This window comes from Labrus mixtus, chromosome 22, assembly GCF_963584025.1.
Source record: "Labrus mixtus chromosome 22, fLabMix1.1, whole genome shotgun sequence".
NCBI lineage: Eukaryota > Metazoa > Chordata > Actinopteri > Labriformes > Labridae > Labrus > Labrus mixtus.
Window position 1 is genome coordinate 18,901,625 of NC_083633.1, and position 27,719 is coordinate 18,929,343.

The 27,719-nt window shown below is 41.8% G+C and overlaps 3 protein-coding genes across 5 annotated transcripts in view; 2 read left to right on the forward strand and 1 right to left on the reverse strand.

The window, feature by feature from the left end:
• The first annotated feature begins 264 nt into the window (after positions 1-264).
• On the forward strand, positions 265-9,665 carry itih2 (inter-alpha-trypsin inhibitor heavy chain 2). Its single transcript, XM_061030504.1, has 21 exons — positions 265-519; positions 1,604-1,636; positions 1,911-1,949; positions 2,760-2,932; positions 3,015-3,119; positions 3,199-3,361; positions 3,453-3,560; positions 4,012-4,140; positions 4,254-4,370; positions 5,076-5,244; positions 5,329-5,454; positions 5,552-5,733; positions 5,946-6,131; positions 6,238-6,377; positions 6,458-6,630; positions 6,826-6,984; positions 7,074-7,187; positions 7,842-8,040; positions 8,131-8,303; positions 9,055-9,166; positions 9,247-9,665. Exons 1-21 carry the CDS (start codon positions 424-426, stop codon positions 9,392-9,394), a joined length of 2,844 nt encoding a protein of 947 aa, XP_060886487.1. The 5' UTR covers positions 265-423; the 3' UTR covers positions 9,395-9,665.
• Positions 9,576-27,719, reverse strand: part of kin (Kin17 DNA and RNA binding protein) — a 143,191-nt gene continuing 125,047 nt past the window's right edge. The window contains exons 2-13 of the mRNA XM_061030498.1: positions 13,220-13,412; positions 13,026-13,120; positions 12,868-12,911; positions 11,838-11,960; positions 11,389-11,573; positions 11,247-11,295; positions 10,927-10,978; positions 10,717-10,843; positions 10,499-10,624; positions 10,314-10,413; positions 10,089-10,189; positions 9,576-9,878 (exon numbers count right to left, since the gene is read on the reverse strand). Coding sequence (XP_060886481.1) covers positions 9,819-9,878; positions 10,089-10,189; positions 10,314-10,413; positions 10,499-10,624; positions 10,717-10,843; positions 10,927-10,978; positions 11,247-11,295; positions 11,389-11,573; positions 11,838-11,960; positions 12,868-12,911; positions 13,026-13,120; positions 13,220-13,333 — 1,176 coding nt within the window. The 5' untranslated portion in view covers positions 13,334-13,412 and the 3' untranslated portion in view covers positions 9,576-9,818. The remainder of the gene's footprint in view (positions 9,879-10,088; positions 10,190-10,313; positions 10,414-10,498; positions 10,625-10,716; positions 10,844-10,926; positions 10,979-11,246; positions 11,296-11,388; positions 11,574-11,837; positions 11,961-12,867; positions 12,912-13,025; positions 13,121-13,219; positions 13,413-27,719) is intronic.
• Positions 14,187-18,745, forward strand: atp5f1c (ATP synthase F1 subunit gamma). Of its 3 annotated transcripts, XM_061030501.1 has the most exons (10): positions 14,187-14,305; positions 14,830-14,864; positions 16,179-16,310; positions 16,400-16,607; positions 17,079-17,222; positions 17,322-17,386; positions 17,472-17,627; positions 18,069-18,165; positions 18,361-18,387; positions 18,548-18,745. In XM_061030501.1, exons 1-9 carry the CDS (start codon positions 14,265-14,267, stop codon positions 18,365-18,367), a joined length of 885 nt encoding a protein of 294 aa, XP_060886484.1. In that variant the 5' UTR covers positions 14,187-14,264; the 3' UTR covers positions 18,368-18,387; positions 18,548-18,745. The 3 variants fall into 3 exon arrangements, with proteins under 3 accessions (XP_060886484.1, XP_060886485.1, XP_060886486.1); XM_061030502.1 differs by lacking the exon at positions 18,361-18,387; XM_061030503.1 differs by lacking the exons at positions 18,361-18,387; positions 18,548-18,745 and having other exon boundaries at positions 18,069-18,169.

Sequence of the window (27,719 nt, forward strand, 5' to 3'; positions counted from 1 at the left end):
TGTCTCTATATTGCACCCGGCTTTTAAAAGATAGTTTATTTTTTAAAATAATAAATGAATACATTTATCTGAGAGTCCTGCATGATTTTGAGTTTGTGACTTTTATATCAGAGCACCAGATCTATGATCAGTGTGTGTGTGTTTGATGTGTTTTAATCTCTAAATGAGTCCCCTGTTTACCCGGCCCACTCTGCAGGTCAAGTTTCAAAGTTTCCTTCTCCTCTCATGAAACACAACAAATATTGACTGGGGCCGAAGTCAATCAGTTCAGTGGATTTTAACCTTCAGTTTTCAGCTCGGCTCTCTGCAGAAGGACCGTCTGTGTGTGTGTCCCAGCAGCTGTGTTTTGTACTGTTTTTAAATATATATATATGTGTGTGTGCGTGTGAGGGAGTGTGTGTTTGAGCCCACAGGACGGGAAACATGAGGCGTCTGCTGCTGCTGCTTCTGGGGCTCCTGCTGCTCCACGAGGGCCGCTGCTTTGAGTTTGTGATCGACGGAGAATGGGAGGACGAGCTGGTGAGTCTGAGGCTGATGTGTATGAAAATCTCTGTTTGTGCAGTTTTTCATTAACAGAATACAACGTAACCCACTGTTTACTGTGAGAGCCTCATCAAATGAGTGTACCGATCACAAAAAGCTGTGTTTTTATTTGATGCAAGAAACATTTAAAATCTGATGTTATCGATGCATTTAGAAAATTATATTTGGAATAAATTTAACCAATGAAAAAGAACCATTACTTCCTTTTAAACATCATTGATTTGTGAGTTTTTTTCTCCAAAATTTAACTAAATACAGAAAAAAAGCAAAAAAAAAATGTTTTCCTCATCTCAAACGTTTTTCATTACACGTGAGTTTTGTATCATGTTAGAAATATTGAAACATTGAAAAAAACAATTGAATTATTTCTCAAACATTTGAACTCTTTTACTCACCAAAGGTAATATTTGCCTTTTTTGAAAATTTTGATTTTTTTAATGATCATGTTTGTTCAAATGTTAAGATTGTAAATGAAACGGTAAAGAAACTACACTAATGAAAAACAAAACCAGGTTTATTAAATAAATTCCTTGAATGTAGTCTTCAGTGTGATGTCTTGGTTATGTATTTATTGTCTTATGTATTTATTACTGTTGTCCTTAAACCGTGCTTTTCATCTGGCCCTTGTGGGTGTCATTACCCAAAGAGACCACACGAGGGTATCACGAGCCAGCGCTCATCTGATAAACTCCATCTGTTGTTTGTTTGTGAATGTTTGCATGGTCTTCTGGGTGGACTGTGGAACCGCATTGCCCTCTGGGATAAATAAAGTTGTCTAAGTCTAAATTTTTCTGCTCACAGGCTGGTTGAGTCAAAGTCAGAGTTCCATCATTATTATGACCATATTTGGACATCCTGTTTCTTTAAGGATCACCTGCCCTGACTGTTGGCCTCTAACACTGTTCAACAAACTCATCTGTGCATCTCTGAAAGATAAATATTTGAAAAAAATTGTGAAATCACATGAAAATTAAGTCAAAGTTTCTTTAATTTAGCAGACAACTTTACTACTTCTTTACTTCCCTTCATCCTTTGATCACATTTTTGTTTTCTCCTCCAGACACACGTTCATGATCATCGTGAGAGATACAAGGTGAGATCTTTTACACACTAACCCGACGTGTTTGACCTTTTATAGTGTGATGGTGATGATGTGCATGAGTAGTGGGTTTTTGGTGTTGCAATAACTGCAGACGTCCATCGATCGTTGTGGTGACACAAAAAAAAATACCCGTCCAAGCTTCATCAAACAACCCCACTCTGCCTCTGATTGTTAATAACTGTTTATTTTATTAATCATTTTATCTCTGATGGTCGATTAAAACAGTTTTGAAATGTTGATTCTGATGGGTTCCTGTGTGTTTCAGAGAGCGATATTGACCAGCGAGGAGCAGGAAGACTTTGAGGTATGACTCTCCTCTTGTTGTTGGAGCCTCTGCACTGTGACAGAGTTGACTCTTATCTAACGGTCAATATTCAGCTGTTTGAAGAGATTCTCGTGACTGACGGGTTATTGACTTTATTCTGTTGGCCTTCTTTCTTGATGCAAAGTTGTCCTTATAAAACGGTAAACCATCATGAGGTCTTTCCTATTTCATTACAACTACCCGCTGACAAAGAGGTGAAAACTATGGAGCACAAAGCAGACATGATGCAGACAAAGTTTTGAACAAGTCGAGCTACCCGTCTTCCTCTTCTTCTGTCTGTCCAGCCTTTATGCTAAGCAGCGCTAGCCTTCAAAAATAAGAGCAGTTTCCATTTTTATGTTAAAGGTCTCATATTCTCCTCCTTTTCAACAATTTCAATAAGTCTCAGAGCTCCCCAAAACATGTGTGTGAAGTTTCTTGTTCTAAATCCACTCTGATCCTGTATTTGATCATGTCTATAAACCCCTCTATTTCAGCCCTGCTCAGAACAGGCTGTTTCTGTTTCTGTAGCTTTAAATATGTAAATGAGCTGTGTCTGACCACGCCCCCTCTCTGGAAGGGCTTTGGGTGTACTCGGTGCTTTCTCGCTCCATGTCCTATTGTTTACGGTGAGAAGGCAGACTCAGAGGGCAGAACAAACACCTAGCTGTGGGAGTGTCACCCACCTGGGGGAGGGGCTACTGCCCTTTGTGATGTCATAAAGGGAAAATCTCCAAACGGCCTGTTTTCGAATTCTAATAAAGAGAGGTGCTTGAAAACTGTCTTGTACCTTGTGTTTTCCTACTCAAGGCCATCCGTGGAGATGACGTCACCGTCAAGAGCTACAAGGTGGAGAGCCGCATCACGTCGCGCTTCGCCCACACCACCGTCAGGAGCTCCGTGGTCAACTCGGGCTCCAAAGCTCAGAGCATCGGCTTCAACGTCCAGATCCCCAAAACAGCTTTCATATCCAACTTCACCATGTGAGACCAGCTTCACACCATTCAAAATATATTTCAAGTAGTTTTTTTTTAATCACCACATGCACTCTCTCTTTCGTCGTAGGAATGTGAACGGGATTACATTTGTGGGCTCAGTGAAGGAGAAGACAGTGGCGAGGAACCTTTACGCCCAGGCCAGAGCCAGAGGCAAGGCAGCCGGGATCGTCAGGTACCAGAAGGCCCTCCTGGATTTCCTCCTTCTGTAAAAAATCTCAGTACCTTCATACTGTAACCTCTCTGCTTCACAGGGCGAACTCCCAGGATTTAGAGACCTTTAAGACCGAGGTCCACGTTCCCCCGGGCAGTAACATTGAGTTCGAGCTCCACTACCAGGAGATGATGCACAGGAGGCTGGGCTTCTACGAGCACTCGCTATTCCTGCAGCCTGGGAGGCTGGTGCCTCAGTTCCAGGTGACCACATCATGACATTTCTGTTTTTTTTTTTTTTTTTTAAGCCACACTTTTGTTTTTAAAATTGTCTGCTTACCTGGTCTCGTCACAGGTGGATGTGTACATCTATGAGCCGAAGGGAATTTCCACAGTAGTCACACCGAGCACCCTCGGAGAGAATTTTGTAAACCTGATCAAAGTGACACAAACCAAAGAAAAGGTAAGACTGGAAAACCTCTAGACATCCACAACGTTTTCAAGTAATTTTTATAGAGATACCTGTTTTTTTGCAGAGAACCTGAACTGGCTGATAGTTTAGTGGTTAGTGTACGCGCCCCATGTACAGAGGCTATAGTCCTCCAATCGGGCGTCCCAGGTTCAAATCTGGCCTATGGCTTCCTTCCGCATGTCTTTCCACAATCGTATGTCCTGGATTTCGGACCCTGGAAACCAGCCCCATAAAATAAACCATTAAAAAACAGTTAGAATTTGTTCTGAGCTACTCAAACTTATTCTCAAAATGCCAAGAAAAACATTTTTTCCCTTTATACTTTAACTTTATTCTGAAAATGAAAAAGACACTTTACAGTGAGTCTTGTCTTTTTTATATGTGATGTGCAGACGTCTGGACGTCTAACCAAACATAAAATGCTCTGTATCTGTTTCTGCAGGCTCATATTACCTTCAAACCAAACCTGCAGCAGCAGAGAAAGTGTGACAACTGCACAGGCAGCGCTATAGACGGCGTCTTCACTGTAAGATATGATGTCAACAGAGACAGCAATGCCGGGGAATTACAGGTATCACACATACTTATCTAACTGTTCTCTTTAAGGTCTAGTAACTTTATTTTTGATAGAAAGTTTAAAACAGTTTGCAGATAATGAGTCAAGTCTTCATTGTTGTCTTCCAGGTCTCAGACGGACACTTTGTTCAATTCTTTGCTCCTACCAACCTCTCTCCTCTCCCTAAAAACATCGTGTTTGTCATTGACGTCAGTGGATCCATGTGGGGAGTCAAGATGAAGCAAGTAAGGGATTTGATTTTGTTTACACAATTGAAGTTTTGTGCACTTTGACCGATCCAATCTTCCCCCCCTGCTCTCTACTCCTTTGTAAAACACTCCCACCTTGTGGTCATTCTGCAGAATGCATTTCATTCAATTAAGTCTCCAATATCTCCTAGTTTATGGCAGCGTAACTAGAAGCTGTTCGAAGGCAAGCCGGAGCAAGCTCTTACTACAAGTTTTGTCAAAAAGGGGAAGCTCTAGGGGTACTCTTAAAGGCAGAGAGGATTTCTGCCTGCAGAACCCAAACTGGTTGTTGGTGCCACAGTAGAGTCACTTGAAATTTTACAAATTTTACTTTGAGAAAGTACTCGGGGACTGCAGAAGTGAACATTCCCTACATGCATTAACAGGATATGGAAACAAACAACTTGAGAGGGAGGCAGAGAGGGGCTCAGAGTTTCAAGTCCCCTGGCAGTCTAAGCCTTTAGGAGCTGTTCTAAGCCACGTCTGAGTCAGCACTATAAGCTTAATCAAAAAGGAACGTTTAAGGCCTATTCTTTGAAACTAAAGAGGGCCGTCTGCCTCCTGGACCCAAACAGATAGTTGAACCCAAAGGGGAGGAGCTTAAAAATTAAAAGGCTCTACCTCCCATACTACATTTTTTAGAAACTGGATGGGTACAACAAGCCAAACAAGCCAAATTCAAATACCAATCCTCTCTCCCAGACAGTGGAGGCCATGAAGGCTATTTTGGATGACCTGACCATTGATGATCAATTCAGCGTCATTGACTTCAACCACAATGTGCGCTGCTGGAACGAGGAGCTGGTCCACGGATCCTCCATTCAGGTTGCGGATGCCAAGAAATATGTCCAGAACATCAAACCCAACGGAGGTAAAAGAAGCATCTTACTTAAGTACTCAATCAAGAACGCTGCTAAACAGTTGATGACCATGTTTTACTGATCCTTGACTCCAGGTACCAACATCAACGAGGCGCTGATGAGGGCAGTTCAGATGCTGGTGAGGGCGTCCAATCAGGGGCTCATCGACCCTCGGTCTGTCTCTATGGTCATTCTGGTGTCTGATGGAGACCCCACTGTGGGTAAGACTGCCCAATGGATCCAGTAGCCTTTACAAAACCTTCCTTTTCAAGACAAGTTGCTAACTCTTTAGCTGAAAACATGATTGATATATTGCAGGCGAGATCAAGCTCAGCACAATCCAGAAGAACGTGAAGCGCGTGATGAGGGAGGAGTACTCTCTCTTCTCATTGGGTATCGGCTTCGACGTGGACTACGACTTCCTGGAGCGAATGGCCATGGAGAACAGGGGCATGGCTCAGAGGATCTACGCTAACCATGACGCTGCGGAACAGCTCCGGGTACGACGACACACCGTCAAGACTGAACTCACTCAGATGTTTTCATTGAACTTCTGAACCATTTTTATGATACCATTTAGAGCATTGGTCTTGAAATTAAAGAATATCTTTTCCAGTTCTTGTCTCATGAGATTTTGATGCTTCATTTTTGAAAAGGTTTTGGTGACATGCTGGAATTCTTGATCTTCCAACTTCCTTCTCTTTCCTTGCAGACATTTTACAGCCAGGTCTCCTCGCCTCTGCTGAGACGAATCACCGTTCAGTTCCCAGAAGACACCGTGTCCGACGTTACCCAGAACAGCTTCGACAAATACTTCAGCGGCTCGGAGATAGTGGTGGCTGGAAAGGTGCTCCCGTCCGACAGCAACACCCTGACCAGCTTCACCACCGCATCTGCCGTGAGTAGAATCAACAAATCTGTAAAAATCTGCAACAGGAATGAATCCCTGTACTTTACGCTACACACCTTGCAGTAGTACTACCAGCCTCTTTTTCCTGCTGCAGGCCCTCCTTGACATCACCCTGGAGACCGAGTCCGACACCTTGGTGCTGGACCAGGAGCTGGCCAAGCAGCAGCACTCGTTCACGGGCTTTGCAAAGCAGCTGTGGGCCTACATCACCGTGAAACAGCTGATCTCTGAAAGGTAACAGAGATGAGTAAATAGCCTTAAACTAAATCAGATAGACTTTGTCTGTGTTTGACGGGGTTAATGCTCTTCTGAAGGTCTCTGGCTCCGACCGCTGTTAAGAAGAGGAAAATCACACAGCGGATCATGGCGCTGGCTGTGGAGCATCAGTTCGTCACTCCTCTCACCGCCATGTTGGTGGAGAGCGAGGACGCCACCGAGAGGCTGCTGGCTGACTTTCCCAAAGACCCTAAACATGGCTGCTGCTCAGGTACGCCAAAGGATTCATGGAGGCAAATGTAGAGAAAACACATTCACCATTGTAGGTCAAAAGCCTGAATCAAAGTCCAGTTTGATTAACTGATAAAGTCTGAAAAAAATAAAAACATAATCATCTGGGTACGAGACAAATTTGAGATGAATCAATCAAAGTGAATTTACCTGTTACTCTTTGTCATGTTTGTAGGAATGGGAGGAGGACCAGGAGGATCAGCGTCCGCTAATCTGGCTCCAGTCCGTGTTGTCTACGAGCCTCCACCCTGGGTCCAGACACCCACACCGTCTACCCCGAGTGAGGCCGCCAAGGGTCCCGAGGTGCTAGCCGTACCTCCAACGATCAACTTAGGTAAAAATGTTTATACCCGTAGACTTTTCCAGCCGCAGAGTTTAAAGTAAGCATTACCCTCTATGTGTAATTATCGTTTTCTCAATCAGTGGACAACGACCCTCACTTCATCGTTCACCTGCCTATAAGTGACACGTACGTGTGCTTCAACATCGACTCCAAACCTGGTCACATACTTAACCTGGTGTCTGACCCTGGAACAGGTACTACTCTCTACTTAACTGTGTTAAATATCTATTATTAAAAAACATTGTCAGAAAACACAACAGAGTATAGCAAAGATGTTCTGCGACACGTTTTCCAGCTCCTCCTGAATGGTTTTAAGGAACTTTTCCAGAAGATGTCTTGTTCAGATACCAAAACGTTCCTTTTTTCTAATTTAAAGAACTACTTAAAACCATAATTGTATGTTTTCAAGACTTTTTTTTGTACTTATATAAAATTAAGACATAATAGGGAACTATAGAAATGCTGGTTTGCTGTTTTTCCTCTTTCAATCCTTATGCTAAGCTATAAGCTAACCATCCCCTTGCTGTAGCTTCATATTTGAATGTTATATATTCAAGTGAGGTATCAAACATCTCCTCTTACACTTGACTATAAAGTTAACAGGAATATTTCTCCAAATGTGTCACTATCAACCTTTTATTGAACAATTTGTGTATATTCTGTTATTGAAAATCAACACTCAGACGACATAAGATGCTCAATAATAATTATCTAAAGAAAAATGTTGATATTTCTAATTTCACTTTACACATTATTTTCTTAATTCTTGCCGCTGGAATTTCCAAAAAAGCACAACATTGTTTGTGATATGTTGCCCCTCCTCTTTAACCGTCTCTTCTGTCTTGAAGGTTTGCTGGTAAACGGTCAGCTCGTTGGCTCAAAGCAGATGAAAAAGAACAAACTGAACACCTACTTCGGCACCATCTTAGTGTACTATCAGCCCGATGGAGTCAGTGTGACCATCGGCACCGACAGCATCACCATGACTGACGGCAGGAACAACCACTCCTTCACATGGGGGGCAACAGCTGAAATCAGACAGGACGGGTAACACCTCGTTCTGTTTTTTGATAGCACAACGCTTTTCTTTTTACTACGCGACATCAGGCTAATTTTTGACATGTTTCTGTGTTTCAGTGTGCGGATTTCTATCGTAAAGAACTCCCACGTTTCCATCGTGATAAACAATAACATCCAGATGATGGTGTTACTACACCGAGTGTGGAAGAAAAATCCAATTAGCGTTGACTTCCTCGGTATCTACATTCCCAACGACAACCAGTACTCCCCTCTGGTCCATGGACTCATAGGTACGTCTTAGTGGAAATGCTCAGCAACTTCAGATTGGTCACATAATAATCGACTGAACAGTCAAATCTATTGGCGAAATCAGACTTCATGTCTCAAACTGCAAAATGTTACTCAGAAGTAGAACCAGGATTCACATCAGAACAAGTCAAATCAGCTACTGATGTCGTAAGTACAAAAATTGTGTCAAGTCAAAAACTTGTCAGCTTACATTGAAATAGTTAAAGCACCTAGTGGCTGTTAGTGGTACTGAACCTTTGGTCCCTTATACTTTGGTTTCACCCCATACACTCTCTCCCTCTTGGATTCTAAATTAAAGCCTATAGTGTATTCAAGTTTTTCTCCAAACTGCAAGCTAGGGGCGACTACAGGGGCTGTAAAAATACATATTTATTGTCATATCATATCAAACGTTTTATTGAGGTTTCGCTCATTTACAATGATGTCAAGATTTAAAGGAAACAACAAAGACAGGTCAGGTTGATTCTCAGTAACAATCGCACACTGCTGTAAAGAGGTTTGAGATCATTGTCTTAATTTGTCCGAGAGAAACAAGAGTGTCTATCTTGAGAGTGTGTGATGAATTATTTCTTGTTTTTAGAGCGAAAAAACTAAATGCGGATTTTCCAAGTCCAGAGAAAACCCGCTGGATTTGAAGCAGTAGACAGTCAGTAGTGTGTCCCGTCAGGGCCGACAATGAGGCTTAATAATTTGCATATTTGGAGGTGAAAATGTGCGCTATCCTCCCAACAGGACAGTTTCACAGAGAGCCAGAGCTAAACGTGTTTAACGTTCATGAAGGAGTCGACCCTCTGAAGAGGGAGGCCACCATGGAGGTGAAGGGCAACAGGCTGCAAGTCACCAGGTACGTTTCACCTCGTGTACAAAGATCTTTCTGCTTGATCTGTTTGATTCAAACCGTTAACTTGTTTGTGTGTGTTTCAGGGGCTGGCAGAAGGACTACAGGCTCGATAAGAAGCGCGGCTCAAATGTCTACTGCTGGTTCATTCACAACAGCGGGAAGGGCTTCATCGACGGCCACTACACCGACTACATCGTCCCCAATCTCAACAGCTTCCTGCAGACGCACTGAGCAGCTCCAAGAGACGTTCGAGTATTATTTGCTGCGATTAATCCCATCCGTCATTTACGTAAAAAAATGAAGAAAAGAAAAAAGGAGGTGTGTGCGTCTACATTTCCTGGAATCAGTTTCTTTTTAAAATAATAATAAATGTTTCTTTGCTGTTTATGTTTTTCCAAAACATCCGCAGAAGTCACTTTGCATCAATTTATTTTGAGAAAATGTACATCTACAAATTTAAGATCAACTTGATACAAAATAAAAAAAACACAAGTTGAACACACCGCTCTCTCAATTCATTTTACCCTGCTGGTGTTGCATTGTGGGATATGTATAATATGTACAGGTGTGTACAGGGGGAAGTCAACTCTGACACAGTAGAGTCCTTCAGCCAAGCGGCTGCCTGAAATCAAAAACAGAAAGGTTTCTGGTTTTTTTAGGCCAGTTTTGAGAAATCTTCATAGGCGATGTCCACTCTCTTCCCTTTCTGCTGACCCTGCAGACAAGAGAGGGAGAAACTGTCAACATGGCTGCAGCTGCAACATTCAGAAGGTACTGGATTCAACAAATAAACATGCAATATACAATATGTACGAGAATTCACAGAAGGCATTTGAGCAAGTTTACAAGAAGTACCCGCTAGCCAATGAATAGCATGTTCACTTTTTAAAGGTCTGGAGAACAGCCTGACGTTATGGATACTTACAGAGTCGAGTGTGAGTGAAGCACTGAAGTTCTTCTCGTCGATTCCCTCCAGCACCGCCTCTGTGTCTCTGTGTGGTCCGTTCAGGATCACAACGCGTTTACCTGCAGGGAGAGGAAAGAAGAAAACAACCCTCAACCTCAGGCTATAAAAAAGTTAGACTGGCGCTACTTTACTCAATTGACTTTTTTTTCTCCCTGCATGGTTTTGAGGGTTTTGGTGGCTCACCCGGTGCGGGTATGACGGTCTCGACGTGATTCTGGTCCAGCTTGAGTTTGTCTCCAGAGTCGACCATCTTCACCACGGCTCCGTATCGGTCTTTCACCTCCTGCAGAAACAAGATCCATCACTATAAGCGACAAATCTTCTTTTTTTTTTTTTCCACTGAGAGTGAACGGCAAAGTGTTCGTTACCATGACGACGGCCTTCTTCTTGTGGTACTTCTCTCCCAGCCTCTTGGTGACGACTTTGACCACGATGTCGGGCCGCAGCCAGTAATCTGTCCTGACCGACTGCTTCATCCTCCTCTTCTCCTCCATCTGAAACACAATGGAGTCACTTTTCAGTACGGAACAGATAGACACAAATAAAAGATGAAACATTTTTTTAAAAAAGGAAAAGGTGTCAGCACCTCCTTAATTTCCTCCAGGGCAGATTTCTTCTTCTTCTCCGCCCTGCTGGAGTCCGACCCTGAGGACGGGTCTTTCCTCTTGGTGGAGGATGTGGATGCTTTGAGAGCGCTGGCACCCAGGACAGAACTAAAAGAAGACACGATCATCTTTAAGACAAAATCAAACCTGCTAGAAAATCAGACAATATCCAACCACATGCTCATCCATACCTCGATTTGGAGGAACCGGCTGTCGATGAAGAAGCTCCGAGGTTGAATGCAACTGCAGGGAAAACAGAAAGTGGACAGAAATGCATCAGACACAAACTTGCTAACAGGATAACTTTCGGTCTACAAATGTATCAGAATGCCCTTTCTCATGACTTAAACTTAGAAAAAGAGGATAAAAAACATCAAATATGGCTGTCCTTTCACCTAAAAACTACAACATTCTACTTCAATATATCAGTTTGATTTATGTCCGCTTAAACACTTTTTAAACAAAATATAAAAACTGTTTTAATAATAATTAAAGGACAGTCAGAACTTACTTTTTTCTTCTTCACTCTCACGTATCAGCTCTGTGAAAACTGGAGTTTCCTGTGAGGTAAAATTCATAGATTTGAGTCATTGTCGATCATTATTTTGATGAAACAAAAGTTGTTTTCAGAGCTTTGGTCCGTCTCGACTCACCTCCGTCTCCTTGCTGTCGCGGCCTCTGCGGACCTGCTCCTCGATGAACTTGGCGCTCCGCTCCTCGTCGTCCAGCTCCTGCTTCTTCCTCCTCGCCTGCTCCTCTTGGTGGCGGATGGTCTCGGGGTCGCGGTCGATGTACTGGATGTACCAGCCTTTGGGGGTCTCGTCCACTTTGCAGAAACCTAACAGGAGGAGCGTCGAGCACAAGTCTTACACCTCGAGCTTAAATTGTATTTTCATAAATATTTAGGCTGACTTGGTTTTTTTTTGGTACCAGATGTTTATGCTTTCATTTAATGTTTGAGTAGCTTCGATCTAAACGTGTAACGGTTACCAGCTTTTACTATAAGAAGATGACGTTCTGGTTTACACGATAGGAAAAGAAGTGCAGGTGGAGCTTATGAAGAAACAGAGACAACATAAACAATCCACCATGTGCAGTTTACCTTCTCTGCCGAGCCACTTGGTGAAGTCGGTGAGAGTCTCCCACTGCGTCGAGTTCATGTGGACGTGCTCTCGGTCGCTGATGTATTCGTTGTAGATGATGTTGTTGTGAACGCGCTTCGTCCCTGCAGGAGAAAAAGCAAAGAACAGAGTGATGCTGCTGAAAAGACATCTTAACTCCTCTTGTGTTTTAACTTGGTCATTTCTTATCTTACTTATTTTGTCTATTTATGCTTTATATTTATATTTACTTTTTATTTGTATTAATGTTAGTTTTTATTTATCCTTTAACCACTTGTTTCTATTTCTTTTTCTGCTCTTACCTTCTTATTGCTGTTATCTTTTGATTTGCTTTTATCTCTTTTAGTTTCTTATATATTTTTAAATCTTTGTTCCTCTTGGTCTCAGCTCGTGTTATTGGGTTCTTGTGTTGCCTGGGTTCTTCTGATGGTTCTTGTGATGGTTCTTGTAATGGTTCTTGTGATGGTTCTTGTAATGGTTCTTGTGATGGTCGGGTTATATATGTCTGTTGGGTATCGTGCACTTTGGGTTCTTTTCTGTTGAATTGTATTGAATTATTTTTAGTATTTTGCATTTGTTATGTTCTTGCTGTTGTTTATGTTCTTCTGTGTTTGGTTTAGTTTGTTCTTGTTTTTGCTGTTTGTCAAAGCACTTTGTAAACCTGTGTTTTTAAAAGGTGTTATATCAATAAAGTTATTATTATTATAAAATTATTATAAAGACAGACATCTATTTCTAAGAGAGGCGCTTAAATTAGGAGAGGAATGAATCCATTAAAAATGTAAAGCACACTCCACCCGCTGTTTACATTTCAAAAATAAGTTGGTAACGTTATGGTACCAATTTTATGCTAATTGAAAACAAGAAAGTTCCCCATAGTGGATACATACGACTTCTTTTTTTGTTGCCTTGGTAACCAAATCAGGTATCAATATCCTTTTATTTTAACTTTCAGCCTCTCAAATTGTATAAATAACTTTATTTAAAAGCTGCTGTTTTACAAACACTCACCAAATCGTCTCCTGAGCAGCTCCAGGAACTCACTCTTAAACTCACTGGTAGAAAGAAAGAAAAGCAGAAAGTTAACAGGTTATGAAGACAAATCATCAACATGTTTTTTCTCTCTGTTACGTCACAGCTGTTACGTCACAGCTGATTTTTGGACTCACTCAGAGAAATAGTCCATAAACTTGTTGGGGTCCTCGGAGGCCAGCAGCAGCTGTCTCTGGTGAGACTCCGACATGCAGTGACATTTAAAGCCGTTCTGTAAACACACAGGAGGACACGACGTGTTTTAAAAACACAGATAAACACATAAACACATAAACACAAAACGTGCTGCTCCACAAAGCTGCATCTTTACCTCATCTCGACACTGTTTCTGACACATCTGACAATACCACCGCAACTTCTGCAGACCTTTCGATTTGATTCGGTTGGCTATGGCCTTTGGGGACAGAAAATCCGCTTTCCCCATCCTGGCGTGTTATTAGTATTGTTATTTATCGATTTTTTAACGCTTAAAAATGAGGAAGATCCGCTCGTTTTGCGGCTACCTACACCGTGAACAACCGACACTACTTCCGCGAGAGCTTAAACCTCGCGATAACTGCAGCTGCGTTCATGGACTCGTTGTAAAAGCTTCAGATTTACCCTTTGGGTCATGTTATTTTGTCATCTAAATATACTGCTTGTGAAATGTTTGAATGATTAAATCCCTGTGTGTTTTAACTGATGGTTACTGTCCACATTGCGCTTCTACTTGTACAGTAACTTTGCTAAATATTAGAAGTGCTGTTGCTTGTGATTTAATTAATGTTGGGTCTATTTAGATAACATAAAAAAGAGTAACCTGCTCTTGTATAAAGTGTCTTGAGAAAACATTTGTTATTATTTGGAGCGATACAAATAAAGATTGATTGATACACATTACATCTTACTGTATTCCATGTATATTGATTTGTTTCTTCTATATAGTTTGCTCATTTTCTTTACATTTTGCATGTTTGTCTTTTACGTGGCATCGTGTTATGTTATTCTTTGATGTCCCTTTGTACTGAATAAAAAAAAAAGTTATAGACTAGTAATGCTTAGTTAAATCCTGGTTGTATATATTCACATTCTTATTTTTTATATCTTTAATACTTATTTACTCTGTAGTTAATATTATATTATGTTTAGATTTGCTAACATTGTGTTTTTTACTCATATTCTGTGTTTGGATAATCTCCTGCTGTAACGCCACAATTTCCCAGTTTGGGATCAATAAAGTAATTCTATTCTATTCTATTATGCGCTAAATATAATTTGTACGATTTTCCTCGGTGTCCGTGAAGGCAGCATCCTTCCATTTTGCCTTTAACTTGCGCCTGCGCACTTCTGCGCGTCTGACCTTCATAGGAGTAACCATGTTCGCCCGGACCAGCGCGTTGGTGTTCTCCCCACAATGGTAAAGTTAAAGCTATTCAAATGCTTTTATCGCAGTCTTTGCTTTCACATCATTGTTGACTAACTTCATGTCGACGTTTGATAAGAATAAAAGTTTTACAGGCTTTACAATCTGCTGTTACTGTTAGACTTCAGTGAATGCAAGGACACGCTAACGTGGAGGCCTCTGCAGCTAATGAATGACAGAGCTGCAGCTAATGTGGCTACACTGACATTGTGTGACATTACAAAGTCAATAAAACGACTAAAATAAATCCTAAATGAATGAATGACAGACAGGACTTAATTTACATTTAACATCAAAGTCAATGCATTGTCATAGAGTAGAATGAGCTGTCAGTCTTTTTCTGCACACTGAGCAGGAAGCTAACAGATGCTAAGCAGCAGCAGGGAGGTGACTTTCCTGCAGGTTTTAATTCATGTGAAGTTAAAACAGGAGCTTCTGTTGTTTCTCCACTTTGCTTGTGATGCATGTTGATGTTTTTGGTGCAGCTTGATGTTGACTCTCTCTGTTTGTGTTCACAGTGGGCAGGTCAGGAACATGGCTACCTTGAAGGACAGTAAGTACTTTAGTGTACTCCTCACATACTGGAGAAGGAAACAACATGTTATTAATGAGGAATGCAAATTAAGAAGCGTTTTACAATCTTACATTTACAATGCGGCTGAATCTAAATTAAGATGCAAAACACACTGGATTTATTATATTATTTATAATATTTATAATTTAGCTGCAAAGTTTAATGTGAAAGCTTCCTCTTCTCTTGGATCTGATGTGTTATTAACCTTTTTATTTAACCAGATTAAAGAAACCCGTTGAGATCAGGATCACAAGGGGTGACCTGGCCAAGAGGTCAGCAGCACATTGTCAGAAGAACAGTTACGATGAAGTGACAGTACAGATTAACAACGTGGTGTTTTCAATAAAAAAGAAAGTGCGGGAGCTGTGACACAACAATTTAAAGATTTTTAAAAACACAGGCACTGTTTAATGTTCTCACGCTGTCTGTCCCTCAGGATAGAACGGAAAGCTCCAAGTGGATTAAGTTCAGGGAGTTTTAATTCAGTCCTTACCCGAAGGAACAGATAGAACGCAACTGCTTGTTCTCTGCAGTAAAGCACGCAAATATAAAGGAATCAAGCCTAAAAGAGCCTTTTTTATAAATTAGGGTCAGCCGATGTGCGTATCTGCGTGCACTCAAAGAAGGCAAGTTGGATTTCAAATACAATTCACAACGGCGGGTGAGACGACTACAGCCAGTGGCAAATCTCAGTGCCCAATGAAAAATAGCGTCCAAGGACTTGAGACGTTTGGATGACGCGCTCAAATAAAGCACGCCCCCCGTGATCAAGACTGGGCGAGGAGGTCGCTGTCACTCATTTCTTTCTGACCCTGAGAGAGAAGCAGGTTCTGTTTCTAAAAAAAGAACCCAAGCTTCGTGTGAACTTTAGTGATATGAGCTTTAAATGATCGAGGATAAAACCTGCTCTGTAGGTTTTCCTTTAGATATTAGAGTATTTGTAATGTTCTGTGGTAACGCCTTTTGTACGAGCTTGGTTTTATCTGTGTTTAAAAGCAGTTTAATGTCATATAAACGAGACTGGATAACATTAAAAGCAGCTTGTAAAACTGTTGTTGGTATATTGTGTGGCAGCAGTTTCAACAAGAACCTCCTCCCAGAAGCTTTGAGCTGCTCGACATGCCCATAAGCAGTGACATGTATGTTTGAAGCGCGTGTCTGGCATGTTGGGGTCAAAGTGATGTCGTTTCCACGGTGATGTCGGCTTGAGACGGTTCACAGCTGTGAGGCGTGCATCACTTTTTCCTCGATCCACTCTTGAGTCTGAGCGTCTTTTTTTTTTTATTTCTCCAGTCACCATCCGGTTGAAGTCCATCAAAAACATCCAGAAAATCACCAAATCCATGAAGATGGTGGCCGCCGCCAAGTACGCCCGCGCTGAGAGGCAGCTGAAGCCGGCCAGAGTCTACGGCGCCGGCGCTCTCTGTAAGTTCACACCTCTCGTTTCCTGCCTCTTCCTGTTGGTGTTTTAAACTTCGGTTAAGAATCCTCGGTGTCTCCTCTCTCCGACCCAGCCCTGTACGAGAAGGCCGAAATCAAAGCCCCGGAGGACAAAGGCGGCAAGCACTTGATCATCGGCGTGACCTCCGACCGTGGTCTCTGCGGCGCCATCCACTCCGGTATCGCCAAGGCCATCAAGAACGAGATCGCCATCCTGACCGGTGCCGGCAAGGAGGTCATGGTGGTCAACGTGGGCGACAAGCTGAGAGGCATTCTGCACAGGTACGACGGAAAACAGAGTCTCTCTCGCTCTCTGTCTCTCTCTCTCTCTCTGTCTCTCTCTGTCTCTCTCTGTCTCTCTGTCTCTCTGTCTCTCTCTCTGTCTCTCTCTGTCTCTCTCTCTGTCTCTGTCTCTCTCTCTCTCTCTCTCTCTCTCTCTCTCTCTCTCTCTCTCTCGCTCTGTCTCTCTCTCTCTCTCGGCAGCTTTTGGTTTAAAATATGACTCAAGATCAGAAGTTTTTTAAAAGCTTTGGTCCTTTTCAATACTACCAATCATTAAAATGACAAACTACAGATGCAGGAAAAAGTATGTGAACCCTTTTGGAATTTCATTTTATGACCAATTTATGCAGAAAAACTAGAAAATTCCAAAGGGTTCATATACTTTTTCCTGCAACTGTATCATTTTAAAATTGAAGGTGAATAGAAGTATCACAACTGTTGACGACCCTCATGTTTGTCGTTTCTCCTCAGAACTCATTCGAGCCACATGCTGCTGAACTGTAAGGAGATGGGCCGTAAGCCTCCCAGCTTCGGCGACGCCTCCATCGTCGCCACCGAGCTGCTGAACTCTGGGTACGAGTTCGACCAGGGAGCCGTTTTTTTCAACAGATTCAGGTACGACGCTTCAGAAGCTTTTAATTGGATTTGTCTTAAAATAAACAAAAATCATGTCAAGTTGCACGATTTAAATATGGTTGTGTTTCTCCGCTGCAGGTCTGTGATCTCATACAAGGCGGAGCAGAAGCCTCTGTTCTCCAATGACACCGTCGCTAACGCAGGTTAGTTTTTTTTTTAACATTTCACTCGGGCACTCGGCCGTCTTATCCGCAGAGATTCTCATCATGTGTTACTGCTACTTCACAGAGAGCATGGGCGTGTATGATGACATCGACGCTGACGTGCTGAGGAACTACCAGGAGTTCGCCATGGTCAACATCATCTACCTCGCTATGAGGGAGTCCTCCACCAGCGAGCAGAGCGCCAGGATGACCGCCATGGACAGCGCCAGCAAGAACGCCTGTAAGACTTCCCGAACTCAAATATCTCACGACCTCAGTGTTCAAGTAGAAATAAGGCGGCCGTTTTAAAACCAACATATTTCAGCCGGGGGACGAGGGGAATCCAACTTAATTTAGCAGAACATGATTTATTTTCTTGATTTCTTCAGGTAGCCGTTTTTGTCAGAACACTCCAAAATCTTTTTTTTTTTTTTTTCCAATTAACGATGATTCATAAACAGCAAAACTTCCTGATTGAGAAGTTTGAGCATTTGATGAAACAATGGTCAGAAAGGCAACAATCCTCTGGGGGAAAAAAGCATCCTGTAGTAAATAAGAGGTTATTTAGATTCTATATTTACGTCCTCACATGTTGTGAAACGTTCAGTATTTTCCTTCCCTAAGTCTTAACGTTTTAAAATGTGACACTGACTTGACGGCTTTCTCTCTTCCTCCCTTCCAGCTGAGATGATTGACAAGCTGACCCTCACTTTCAACCGTACCAGACAGGCCGTCATCACCAAGGAGCTCATTGAGATCATCTCTGGAGCCGCTGCTCTGTAAGTGTCTCCCTCCCAACACTTTTCCTCTCTTACTCACCCTGCTCATTATCTCTCTCTCTTTGACCTTTGAGACCTCCCCCCCCCCCTCCCCCCTCTCAAACCGTGCATGTCTTTTTGTTAAATCTTCTAAAAGCTGTCACATCCTCTCGTGTCTAATTCTCTGACCTCATCCTCACTTTCTGCTCGACTCAGGACCTGAAGCTTGTTTGAACAGAGGAGGTAACACAGTAGAGCAGAGTGTCATGTTAGGAGCTCTATTGGGTAGACTTTAGAATAAAGTGTTTTTAAGCAGTTATAGTCTAGATTTCTTTATTGAGGTGTCTCCGTGCAGCTTGTTATTGTTCATTATCTGACCTCTCTTTGTGTCTTCTCTCTGCAGATAAACGGCTGAACTCATCGTATGCATTTGCCTCCTGCTCTTCAAAGTACTTCAGACCCGTGTGGTGGAGAGTCGATGAACATTTGTGCTTCTATTTGTAAAATATATAAAGGAGAAAATAAACCTCTTACTGATTCCTCATCCTCTCAACTGTCCATGTATCTGTGTCTCCTCACAATAAATACTTTTAAATGAGAACGAGGAATTCTGATGCTTTACTCGTATGGAATTCAACCTACAAAAAAGCCCAAAAATAAACCTTAAAAAAAAAAAAAAAAGATTAGTTCAAATGATGCAAAAAGGGACCCTAAGATTCTTCCTATGTTCACATTGTAATTCTTTAGTTTGGTCCATGTGGATAAACGAAACCAGTTCATGCTACCAGTTTCATATTTTGTGTTTTTTTTAAGTTAATTTTTGTCCTTTTTGCCTTTTAGTGGATAGAACAGCTGAAGACAGAGAGGGGGAAGGTAACATGCAGCAAAAGGCTGAGGTCAGATTTGAACCCACAGCTGCTGTGTCAAGGACTATATAGCCTCTGTACATGGGGTGCACAACACAAATGCTAAGCGATCTGTGTTCTATTTGAGCTAAGATCTTGGAACGAGACGACAGATATCTAAGGATCGTCTTTGAGACAAATGAGGGAATAGAAAAAAAATCATCTCCTTTTGGTCTTAAATAGTTCCTTTATAGTTAGTTTGATCCAGCAGATGTCGCCCTTGAGCACCAGCGTGAAACCAAAACAACTCGCGCTGCATTGTTGTGTTAGCATGCTAATGCTAGTGATCTTTATTAAGCTCGTATCTTCACACTGCATGTAAATTTACCTGAAATGAGCGTGATCTAGAAACACAGTTAATCAGTGAGTACAGTATGTTATTCTTCTTTTCTCTAGTCCCTCAATTAAACAACTTTTATACATGAGGGGAGGAGTCAGCCGGCCGTCCGGGCGATGTAAACAAAGTGAAGATAGGACTCTGAAAACTCTGAAAGCATCACAGACAGTGGGACTCGGGTGTTACACCTATTGTAGACAGTCATGACTCACAGAGTTATTTTCAGAGGATATACTTGATTTCTATTATATTTAAGTGTGAAAAATCACATAAAGACTTTAAGGAGACGTAGATGAGACATGAATGAGATCTGAGCCTCAATATTCCTCTGATGTGGGTGGTGTAATAATCTCCTGAAGGCAGGTTCTGGCTGACTTCAGTTTTAATTTTTAGAAACTCGCACATATAAAGCTGATGAACTGTTAAAAGGAGGAAACTGTCATAAAATCAATTTAACAAAAATGAAATCAAAGCAGAGATTGGTAAATTTATTCCAAAATAAGTTTGTTTCTATCTTCTTCTACTACAGATGTTGTGACTTAAATGTTCTCAAATTGTCTTTATTTATAGAAATATTTTTCTCTCCAGCCCTCCTTGTTTCTGCAAGTCTAAAAGATGCTGTAACAAGTAATCAAATCTGCTTCTTTTGCCCTGAAGTTCCTTAAAACAAAACTTTCTTCACACCATAAAGAAATAAAACGAGAGGCAGACGGTGACCTTCCACTTTTTGTCAGAAAAGGAGGCATAAAACAACAACAATCTGTCCTTTTCAAAACAAAAGCCTCCCTCTCTTCTCAGCTGACTTTTGTGGCTTGCAGTTCAAACAACGTCCACCAGGCTGTGCTGTTTGATAAGAAATGTGAGATGTTTCAGTCTTTTTTTTTTGCAACAACCTGCCTGTGAGTCCGACTTAAAACTTCACAGCAGCAGCCAGGGAGTGTTTTCAAGCAAAGTGACACCTCCAGCACGAGAGAGGGTTTAGCTGTGGTTAGCTTAGCAGCTTCATACTGATTCAATATCTGATCTGAGGTCAGTGATTTGTTTTTTGCAGGGGGAGTTGTGGTTTCTCACATGAAAGCACTGCAAAAGTGTAAAAATAAAGATACAAACCGGACAGAAGCTGCTTGTGGTTTGCATTCATTATTGTGAGAGTGTGTGTGTGTGTGTGTGTGTGTGTGTGTGTGTGTGTGTGTGTGTGTGTGTGTGTGTGCATACATGTCCTGCAGGCCTTGTTTGTCTATTGTGCTTGTGCTTGTTATTGTTTACTCCTGAGGGGAGAAGGGAGCGATTGCATCTGAACACTGAAATTACAGCGATGCCAGACTCTGATAAACGCCGTCAGAGAGCAGCAGCCTCCTTGTCTCCCTCCCCCCCCCCCCTCCCCCCCGCGCTGCAGAGACCTAACATCACGTAGATGAGGGTGAGAGAGGGGTGAGGGAAACATGGAGGAGAGGGGGAGACTTTCTGCAGAGTCTAGGTCACAACTATGAATGATGAGAGCAGATTGTGTGTTTGTTTCTGTCTTTTTAATGTTTATTTTGTGGAAAAAAGTCGGAGCAGGGTCTCGGGGAGAAAAAAAAAAGGGAAGCGGGAAGTCCGGTGTCTTATCACGCTCAGAGAGCTCAGAGGTTTATTCTGCTTCATGGCAGGACGGCGAAATCTGAAGGTGTCTGAGCAATAATTTTCTTCTCTGTCTTGCTCTCACAAGAAAAAAAACAGTCAATTCTGCACAAAAAAGTCCAGTTCACAAACTACAAGGAAGGCTACCTGCTATCAGAACACTTTTTAACAATTCCTTATAGGATTCAGCACCAACATTACAATAACAAAAACATGATATTAAGTCATAATTTGTAGCTTTTATTTGTAGTGTGGCTCGAGGAAAGTCGAGTTAACAAGTGAATAAAGTCACACAAAGGTGGTGTATGGCAGGAAGCATCATCTGGACAAACCTGATGAAGCCATGCGGGAGCGAAACGCGATGTTTGTTTGAGAATATATTTGAATAAAAAGAAGAAGTAATTCAGCCTTCTTGTGTCCGCTGAATCTCCTTCTTTCCTTGCAAATTAATAATAACATTTTACGTCTAAGCTTGACCTCTTTTAACCTCAAACTATTGCGTCATAATTTTAAGGTTTTATGTTGTTTTTCTTTATATCGGAAGCAAAGCAGAGTTTTCAGCGTTGTTTGTCTTTTGTCTTTATTTAGAGGACAGTGGGGAGAGTGTGGAATCAGGGAGCGAGAGTGACATGAGGGGAAAGGAGCTACAGGTCTCCTGGTTCAGCTCGCTCGGAGGACTACAGCCTACGCACACTCCTCGTAGTGTGATTAAATATCGATACAAATGTGGACAATTTAAATCGATTGGACAAAAATACATATTGCAAAACTTCACTAACCAGTAGAGGACATAGTCTGCTTTTGGCTTCACTTATTCGACGTCATTTTTGATTTTGGGGGGGCGACCTTACCGCTAGGCCATCAGTGCCCCCAAAGCCAAGTCTTAATTCCCCCAAAAATATTAAAGTCCAAAGCGGTTATTTGTGTCATTTAACTCACATACACTCGTCTGCTCTTTATTGTCCCACACAGACGTGCAAAAACAGGTGAACACTGAAGCAACCCCGAGTTAAAAGTAGGGAAGTAACTTTACCTCGTAGTGTGATTAAATATCGATACAAATGTGGACAATTTAAATCGATTGCACAAAAATACATATTGCAAAACTTCATTAACCAGCAGAGGACACCGTCTGATTTTGGCTTCACTTATTCAACGTTATTTTTGATAAGTAACAAATTCAACCTCAAAAATTAAAAAAAGTTTTCATTATGTTTAAAAAGAAAAACAAGAAACAGGAATCTGCTCAAGACAAAGTTTTCATGTGCTCACAGGAACGTTTTTTCACGCCCATGAGAAATTTTATCTTCACACTTTAAACTCTTCAGATCTCTCCGGCTCATGGAGACAGTTTAAAAAACGTTAAGATCATCCATGAGACAGAAAGGCAGAAACTCTGTGCTGCACACTCAACACTTTCTAGTGATTGCAAGAAAACTTTCTGGTGCTCATGGAAAACGTTCTTTTGCGAACCGGGTGGTTTCTGCAGCACTCAAAACATTTTATCCATGTGCACCTAAAACTTTATTTGGTAACACTTTATATTAAGGTGCTTGTAATAAGCATTAATAACAGGTAATAAGTCACTTATAAGACACTTATTAGATTCTTATTAACACAAATAAGACTATATAAGTGTTAATATAGGCATAATTAACACTTTTATTATGTCTTATAAGACACTTATAGGCTCTTATTAGAAACTTATTAACACTTTATATACCGTCATAAACATTAATAAGATGTTTATTAACATTAATAAGACTTCATGAGTGTAAATTAAACTATAAATGAATTTATAATTGGCTCGTAAGATATTAATTAACACAAAGAAACTTGTTTATAGACAACTTATCAACATTAATAAGATGTTTATTAACATTGATAAGACTTTATTAGGTTCATATTATCACTTTATTTTTATTATTTTCTGTCCACGTCCTCTTAGAGGCTTTACTTCTTTCAGCTTTGTTGATGTCACCTTGACAACAGTGATGTCATAAACAATGCAAATTATAGCAGACCCAGTTCATTCAGACAGTCGGATTCAAACCAGCAGCCGGTTATTAACCGCTAAGCGACTATTCTGACAAAGCAGAGGAGAAAACACGACACACTCTCATTCTTCTGTTATGTTTTACGATGAAACTGTGAAAGTAACAAGAGCGCTCTGAAAAATGAAATGGCTCAAACGTTCGCGCGTGAGTGCCTGAAGAAAAAAGACTGACAGTGTGTGTGTGTGCATACGATTCTGCATTAAAGAGTGTGTAAAGGTGTGTGTGTGTGTGTGTGTGTGTGTGGAGACATGTGAACATTGTGTTCGGGGGGCCCAGACTCTGCTCTGTATTAGCTTCACCTCGTTATCGTTATCGCCCTCCTCCATTGTGGCATGAAGGAGGAAAATGATTAGAGGAGCAGGTGACAATGGAGGCAGAGATTTCTGCCTTTAACCGGGGGCACAAACCGCCGTCAGGTACAGCGGCGTTACACTCAGAAGAAAGGACGCCCGCACAAAAGAGCTCCTTTCTCTACTTTAAAACACTCGACGTCTTCTTCACGGGAGCCATTTGACTTCCTCCTTCCCTCCATCCGTCTGCGTCGTAATCACAGGAGGAGAGATGTGACTTCCTCCTCCACCAGCTCTTCTTCTTCTTCTTCTTCTTTCTTCTGCCTGTAGTCGACTTCCTCCATCCCTCCATCCATCTTCATGTTAATCACAGGAAGAGACGAGAGCTATGACTTCCTCCTCTCTTCTTCTCCTTCTCCTTCCTCTCCTCCTCCTCCTTCTCCTTCTTCTCCTTCTCCTTCTCCTTCCTCTCCTCCTCCTCCTTCTCCTTCTTCTTCTTCTCCTTCTCCTTCTTCTTCTCCTTCTCCACCTCCTCCTCCTTCTCCTCCTCCTTCTCCTCCTCCTTCTCCTTCTCCACCTCCTCCACCTCCTCCTCCTTCTTCTCCTTCTCCTCCTCCTTCTCCTCCTCCTCCTTCTCCACCTCCTCCTTCTCCTTCCTCTCCTCCTCCTTCTTCTCCTTCTTCTTCTCCTTCTTGTCATCCTCCTCTTCTTCTTCTTCCATCTTCTTGTTAATCACAGGAAGAGACGAGAGCTATGACTTCCTCCTCCCTTCTTCTTCTTCTTCTTCTTCTTCTTCTTCTTCTTCTTCTCTTTCAACTCTTTTTCTGTTCAGAGGGAGAAAGAGGTAAAGATAGGCCGAGGCTGTTTCCCACGGCAGCGGCTGGACTCTGATGTAGTAACGCCGGGACATTATCTCATTCACCCCCCCTCCCCCTCCCTCTTTTCTTATCTCAATGCTTTTTTTTTTTTTTTTTGCTCCCCCCCCCCCCACCCTCACACAAAGCACAAAGCTATCTGCTCCGTGGACTTTTCTGACTATTTATGTCGGACAAGGTCAGGATCGTTTAAACCGCTCTGCCTCTCTCAGCCCCCGCTGATGAGATAGCGCGGGGAAAGGGGAGGGAGAAACGATCGATTCCCCGCCGCCACGCAGATTTATTCCTCCCTCCTCCTCCTCCTCCTTCCCCTTTTTTCCTCTCTCGTTCTCCAAGTGGGCAAGGGAGGTAGGGTCCCCCCATCTCCGTCTCCACCAGCAGCCTCATCAGTCTCTTTAACGGCCCGCGGCGTTTAAAATACAGTAGCAGTTCTTCTTAAAGTGGCCACTTTTCTCCAGGTCCAAACGAGGGCCTTCCTCCCATCAATCTGTTCGGCGTTCAGAGAGAGAGAGAGAGAGAGAGAGAGAGAGAGAGAGAGACTGGAGAGGAGGAGGTGTGTATCATTCAGGAGTGTTTTACAAACACTTACTCAGACTGAAGGCTTCATTGTGAAGAGGAGAATTTTGTTTTTAAAGGCTAATAAAGATGTGAATAATGAACAAAGTTTGGATCTCGATATCTCTACGGTATCAGAAAGGCCTCCTTAAAGTCTTTATATGTGATTTTTTTTGATCCAGCAGATGTCGCCCTTGAGCACCAGCATGAAACCAAAACAACTCGCGCTGCATTGTTGTGTTAGCATGCTAATGCTAGCGATCTTTATTATGCTCGTATCTTCACACTGCATGTAAATTTACCTGAAATGAGCGTGATCTAGAAACACAGTTAAGCAGTGAGTACAATATGTTATTCTTCCTTTCTCTAGTCCCTCAATTAAACAACTTTTATACACGAGGGGAGGAGTCAGCCGGCCGTCCGGGCGATGTAAACAAAGTGAAGATAGGACTCTGAAAACTCTGAAAACATCACAGACAGTGGGACTCGGGTGTTACACCCATTGTAGACAGTCATGACTCACAGAGTTATTTTCAGAGGATAGACTTGATTTATATTATATTTAAGTGTGAAAAATCACATATAAAGACTTCAAAGAAAAAAGGTCTGAACATTAGTCTACACAGCCATGAAGATATAAAAACCCACTTTTTTAACAAAGCCTTCTGCTTGTGCGTTTAGTTTCGTTAGTTGCTTAGTTGATGAAATTTGTTTTTATTTCTCTTTTTTTTTTCTTTCTGTAGCACTTTGAGTGCGTTACAAATTAAATGTATTATTATTATTATTATTATTATTTATCACTGGTAGACACTTGCAACTGCTGTTTAAAGTTGTTTTCACACATACACACAAAACTCCTGACTCTGACGCTCCCAAAAATTCTTGATTGAGCTGCATGTGTGAACGCAAACAGCTGACTTTTTGACTTTAAACACAATTTTTTTCCTGCAAGCGATGCTAAAATCACACACAAGCAGCCAGGGGTGGCAGAGGCCTCCGCTCTGAAACCTTACTGGTCACCCCTATAGAATAGAATAGATGTTTATTGCCATTTGCACAGGTAAAGGACAGTACAGGTACAGCTAGGTAAAGAAGCTATACACTGTATTAAAGCAAAGATATAATACAAAAAATAACAAAGGGGAACACTGTACAATGAAATGAAAATATAAATATGTTTTCTTGTCTTCTATAGTGCACCTCTAAAACGCTGAACTTTGATTGCCTTGTTGAAGGCGGGACTTGTGTCAAAATTAACCACCACCGGTTGCTACAGATTTCACAATTTAACATCTGCAGACCACTTTAATTTTAGTAGTTAAATGGAGTTAGAAAGAGTCAATAAAAGCTACTCATTTGTGCCCCTCTGACAATATTCAGGGCCCTATAGGCTAGTTGCTGTCTGGACCCACCCCTCTACACTTGGACCTGAATATAACGCCATTGATTACTCACAAAAAAAAGTAGGCGGGGCTTCATGAGGACGCTATCGAGTGCTAAATCTAATCTAAAGCTTATTGTGTTTTTTTTTTTAAATCACAACTTCAGACAGTGAATGAAGCGTGACTCAGCGTGATGTCGGTTTACATGTCTTATTCTGTGTGTGTGTGTGTGTGTGTGTGTGTGTGTGTGTGTGTGTGTGTGTGTGTGTGTGCGTGTGATCCCCTGTCACTCACGTCTCTGGTTTCTATGTTTCAGCTTTATGATAGATGGCTCAGCGCCGTGAGCCGGAGCTGCCCGACAGCGTGTCACTGCCAGTTTCCGCCAACCGTGTGTGTGTGTGTGTGTTTGAATATGAGGATGTCTCTGATCCTCTGTACGTGTGTGTGCGTGTGTGTGTGTGTGTTTCTGGCCAGTTCCGACCCCCCACTGCAACAGGATAGGTGGGTAAAGACGTCCTGGCATAGTGTGTGTGTGTGTGTGTGTGGAGCGTGAAGTGCCTGAGGTCCGTGTCCCGCTGAGTGCGTCGGCCCCGGCCCTTTCCTGTCCAGACCACACGGCTAACCAAAACCCAATGTGTGTTTACACTTGTGTGTGTGTGTGTGTGTTCAGGACAAGCTTAGTCATTCATCCTTTCTGTCTTTATTGTTTTGAATATAATCTTTTAATCTTAAAGTGTCAAAGTCTTCAATTTGTTTGTTTGGTACACCAGCAGTCTGAAACCCATAGTGACATCAATTAACCCATCGATGACTCTTCCTGATAAACCTATCAATTATTTAATATATAATGTGCTGAAATATTAAAATTGGCTTTCTTATTTTCCCAGAAGTATGTAAGAGTGATGTATTTTAAATGCTGGTCTTGTCTGACCGACACCCAGTGACCAACGACCCATATCGATGAAAAGTCCTTCAAGTTTTTTAAGATAGAAAAGTGAATTCTTTAAGTTTATGATCATTTTAATAAGATCAGGTCTCAAGCCCACCTTCACCTCTCTCTCATTCTTTCACCTACAATAATTCAGCTTTCCATCCAAACGTCTCTTCCAACAAGAATGACCATGAAGCGCTTCTAAAAACTGACATTTGGATGTTTACTATCATCTGACGTAAGGACAATCATCCAATATGATCTGAAGCTCGACAACAATTTGGAATTACACAAAGTCGCAACTTGTCGAAGGACGAAGAATTAAAGCTTTCTGAAGAATTTCTGAGGGTTGAACTTCCCCAGAGATGAAAAGATTTCAAGTGTTTTTGTATCTTCTTGTCAAAGTCTTCGATTATCAGAATGTATTTTGTGTTAATTGATTCATCAGCAATCAACAACGCTGTTTTTCTGTGACCTAAAGTCTCCAGATCCTGAGAAAACATCTGGAAATGTTACCTAAACTCTCATCCAGGGTCTTAAGTTTCTAACCAGACTCGTCTCCTCTGTCGCCCCCTGGTGGTGGAACGAACTACCAAACTCCATTTGATCTGCAGAGTCCCTTT

Coding starts and splice junctions, on each gene's coding strand:
- itih2 (XM_061030504.1), top strand. CDS start 424: ATGAGGCGTCTGCTGCTGCTGCTTCTGGGGCTCCTGCTGCTCCACGAG. Junction 3,362..3,452: donor GGCTGGTGCCTCAGTTCCAG/GTGACCACATCA, acceptor GTCTCGTCACAG/GTGGATGTGTACATCTATGA. Junction 4,141..4,253: donor GCAATGCCGGGGAATTACAG/GTATCACACATA, acceptor GTTGTCTTCCAG/GTCTCAGACGGACACTTTGT.
- atp5f1c (XM_061030501.1), top strand. CDS start 14,265: ATGTTCGCCCGGACCAGCGCGTTGGTGTTCTCCCCACAATG. Junction 16,608..17,078: donor CTGAGAGGCATTCTGCACAG/GTACGACGGAAA, acceptor GTTTCTCCTCAG/AACTCATTCGAGCCACATGC. Junction 17,628..18,068: donor CAGCGCCAGCAAGAACGCCT/GTAAGACTTCCC, acceptor CCTCCCTTCCAG/CTGAGATGATTGACAAGCTG.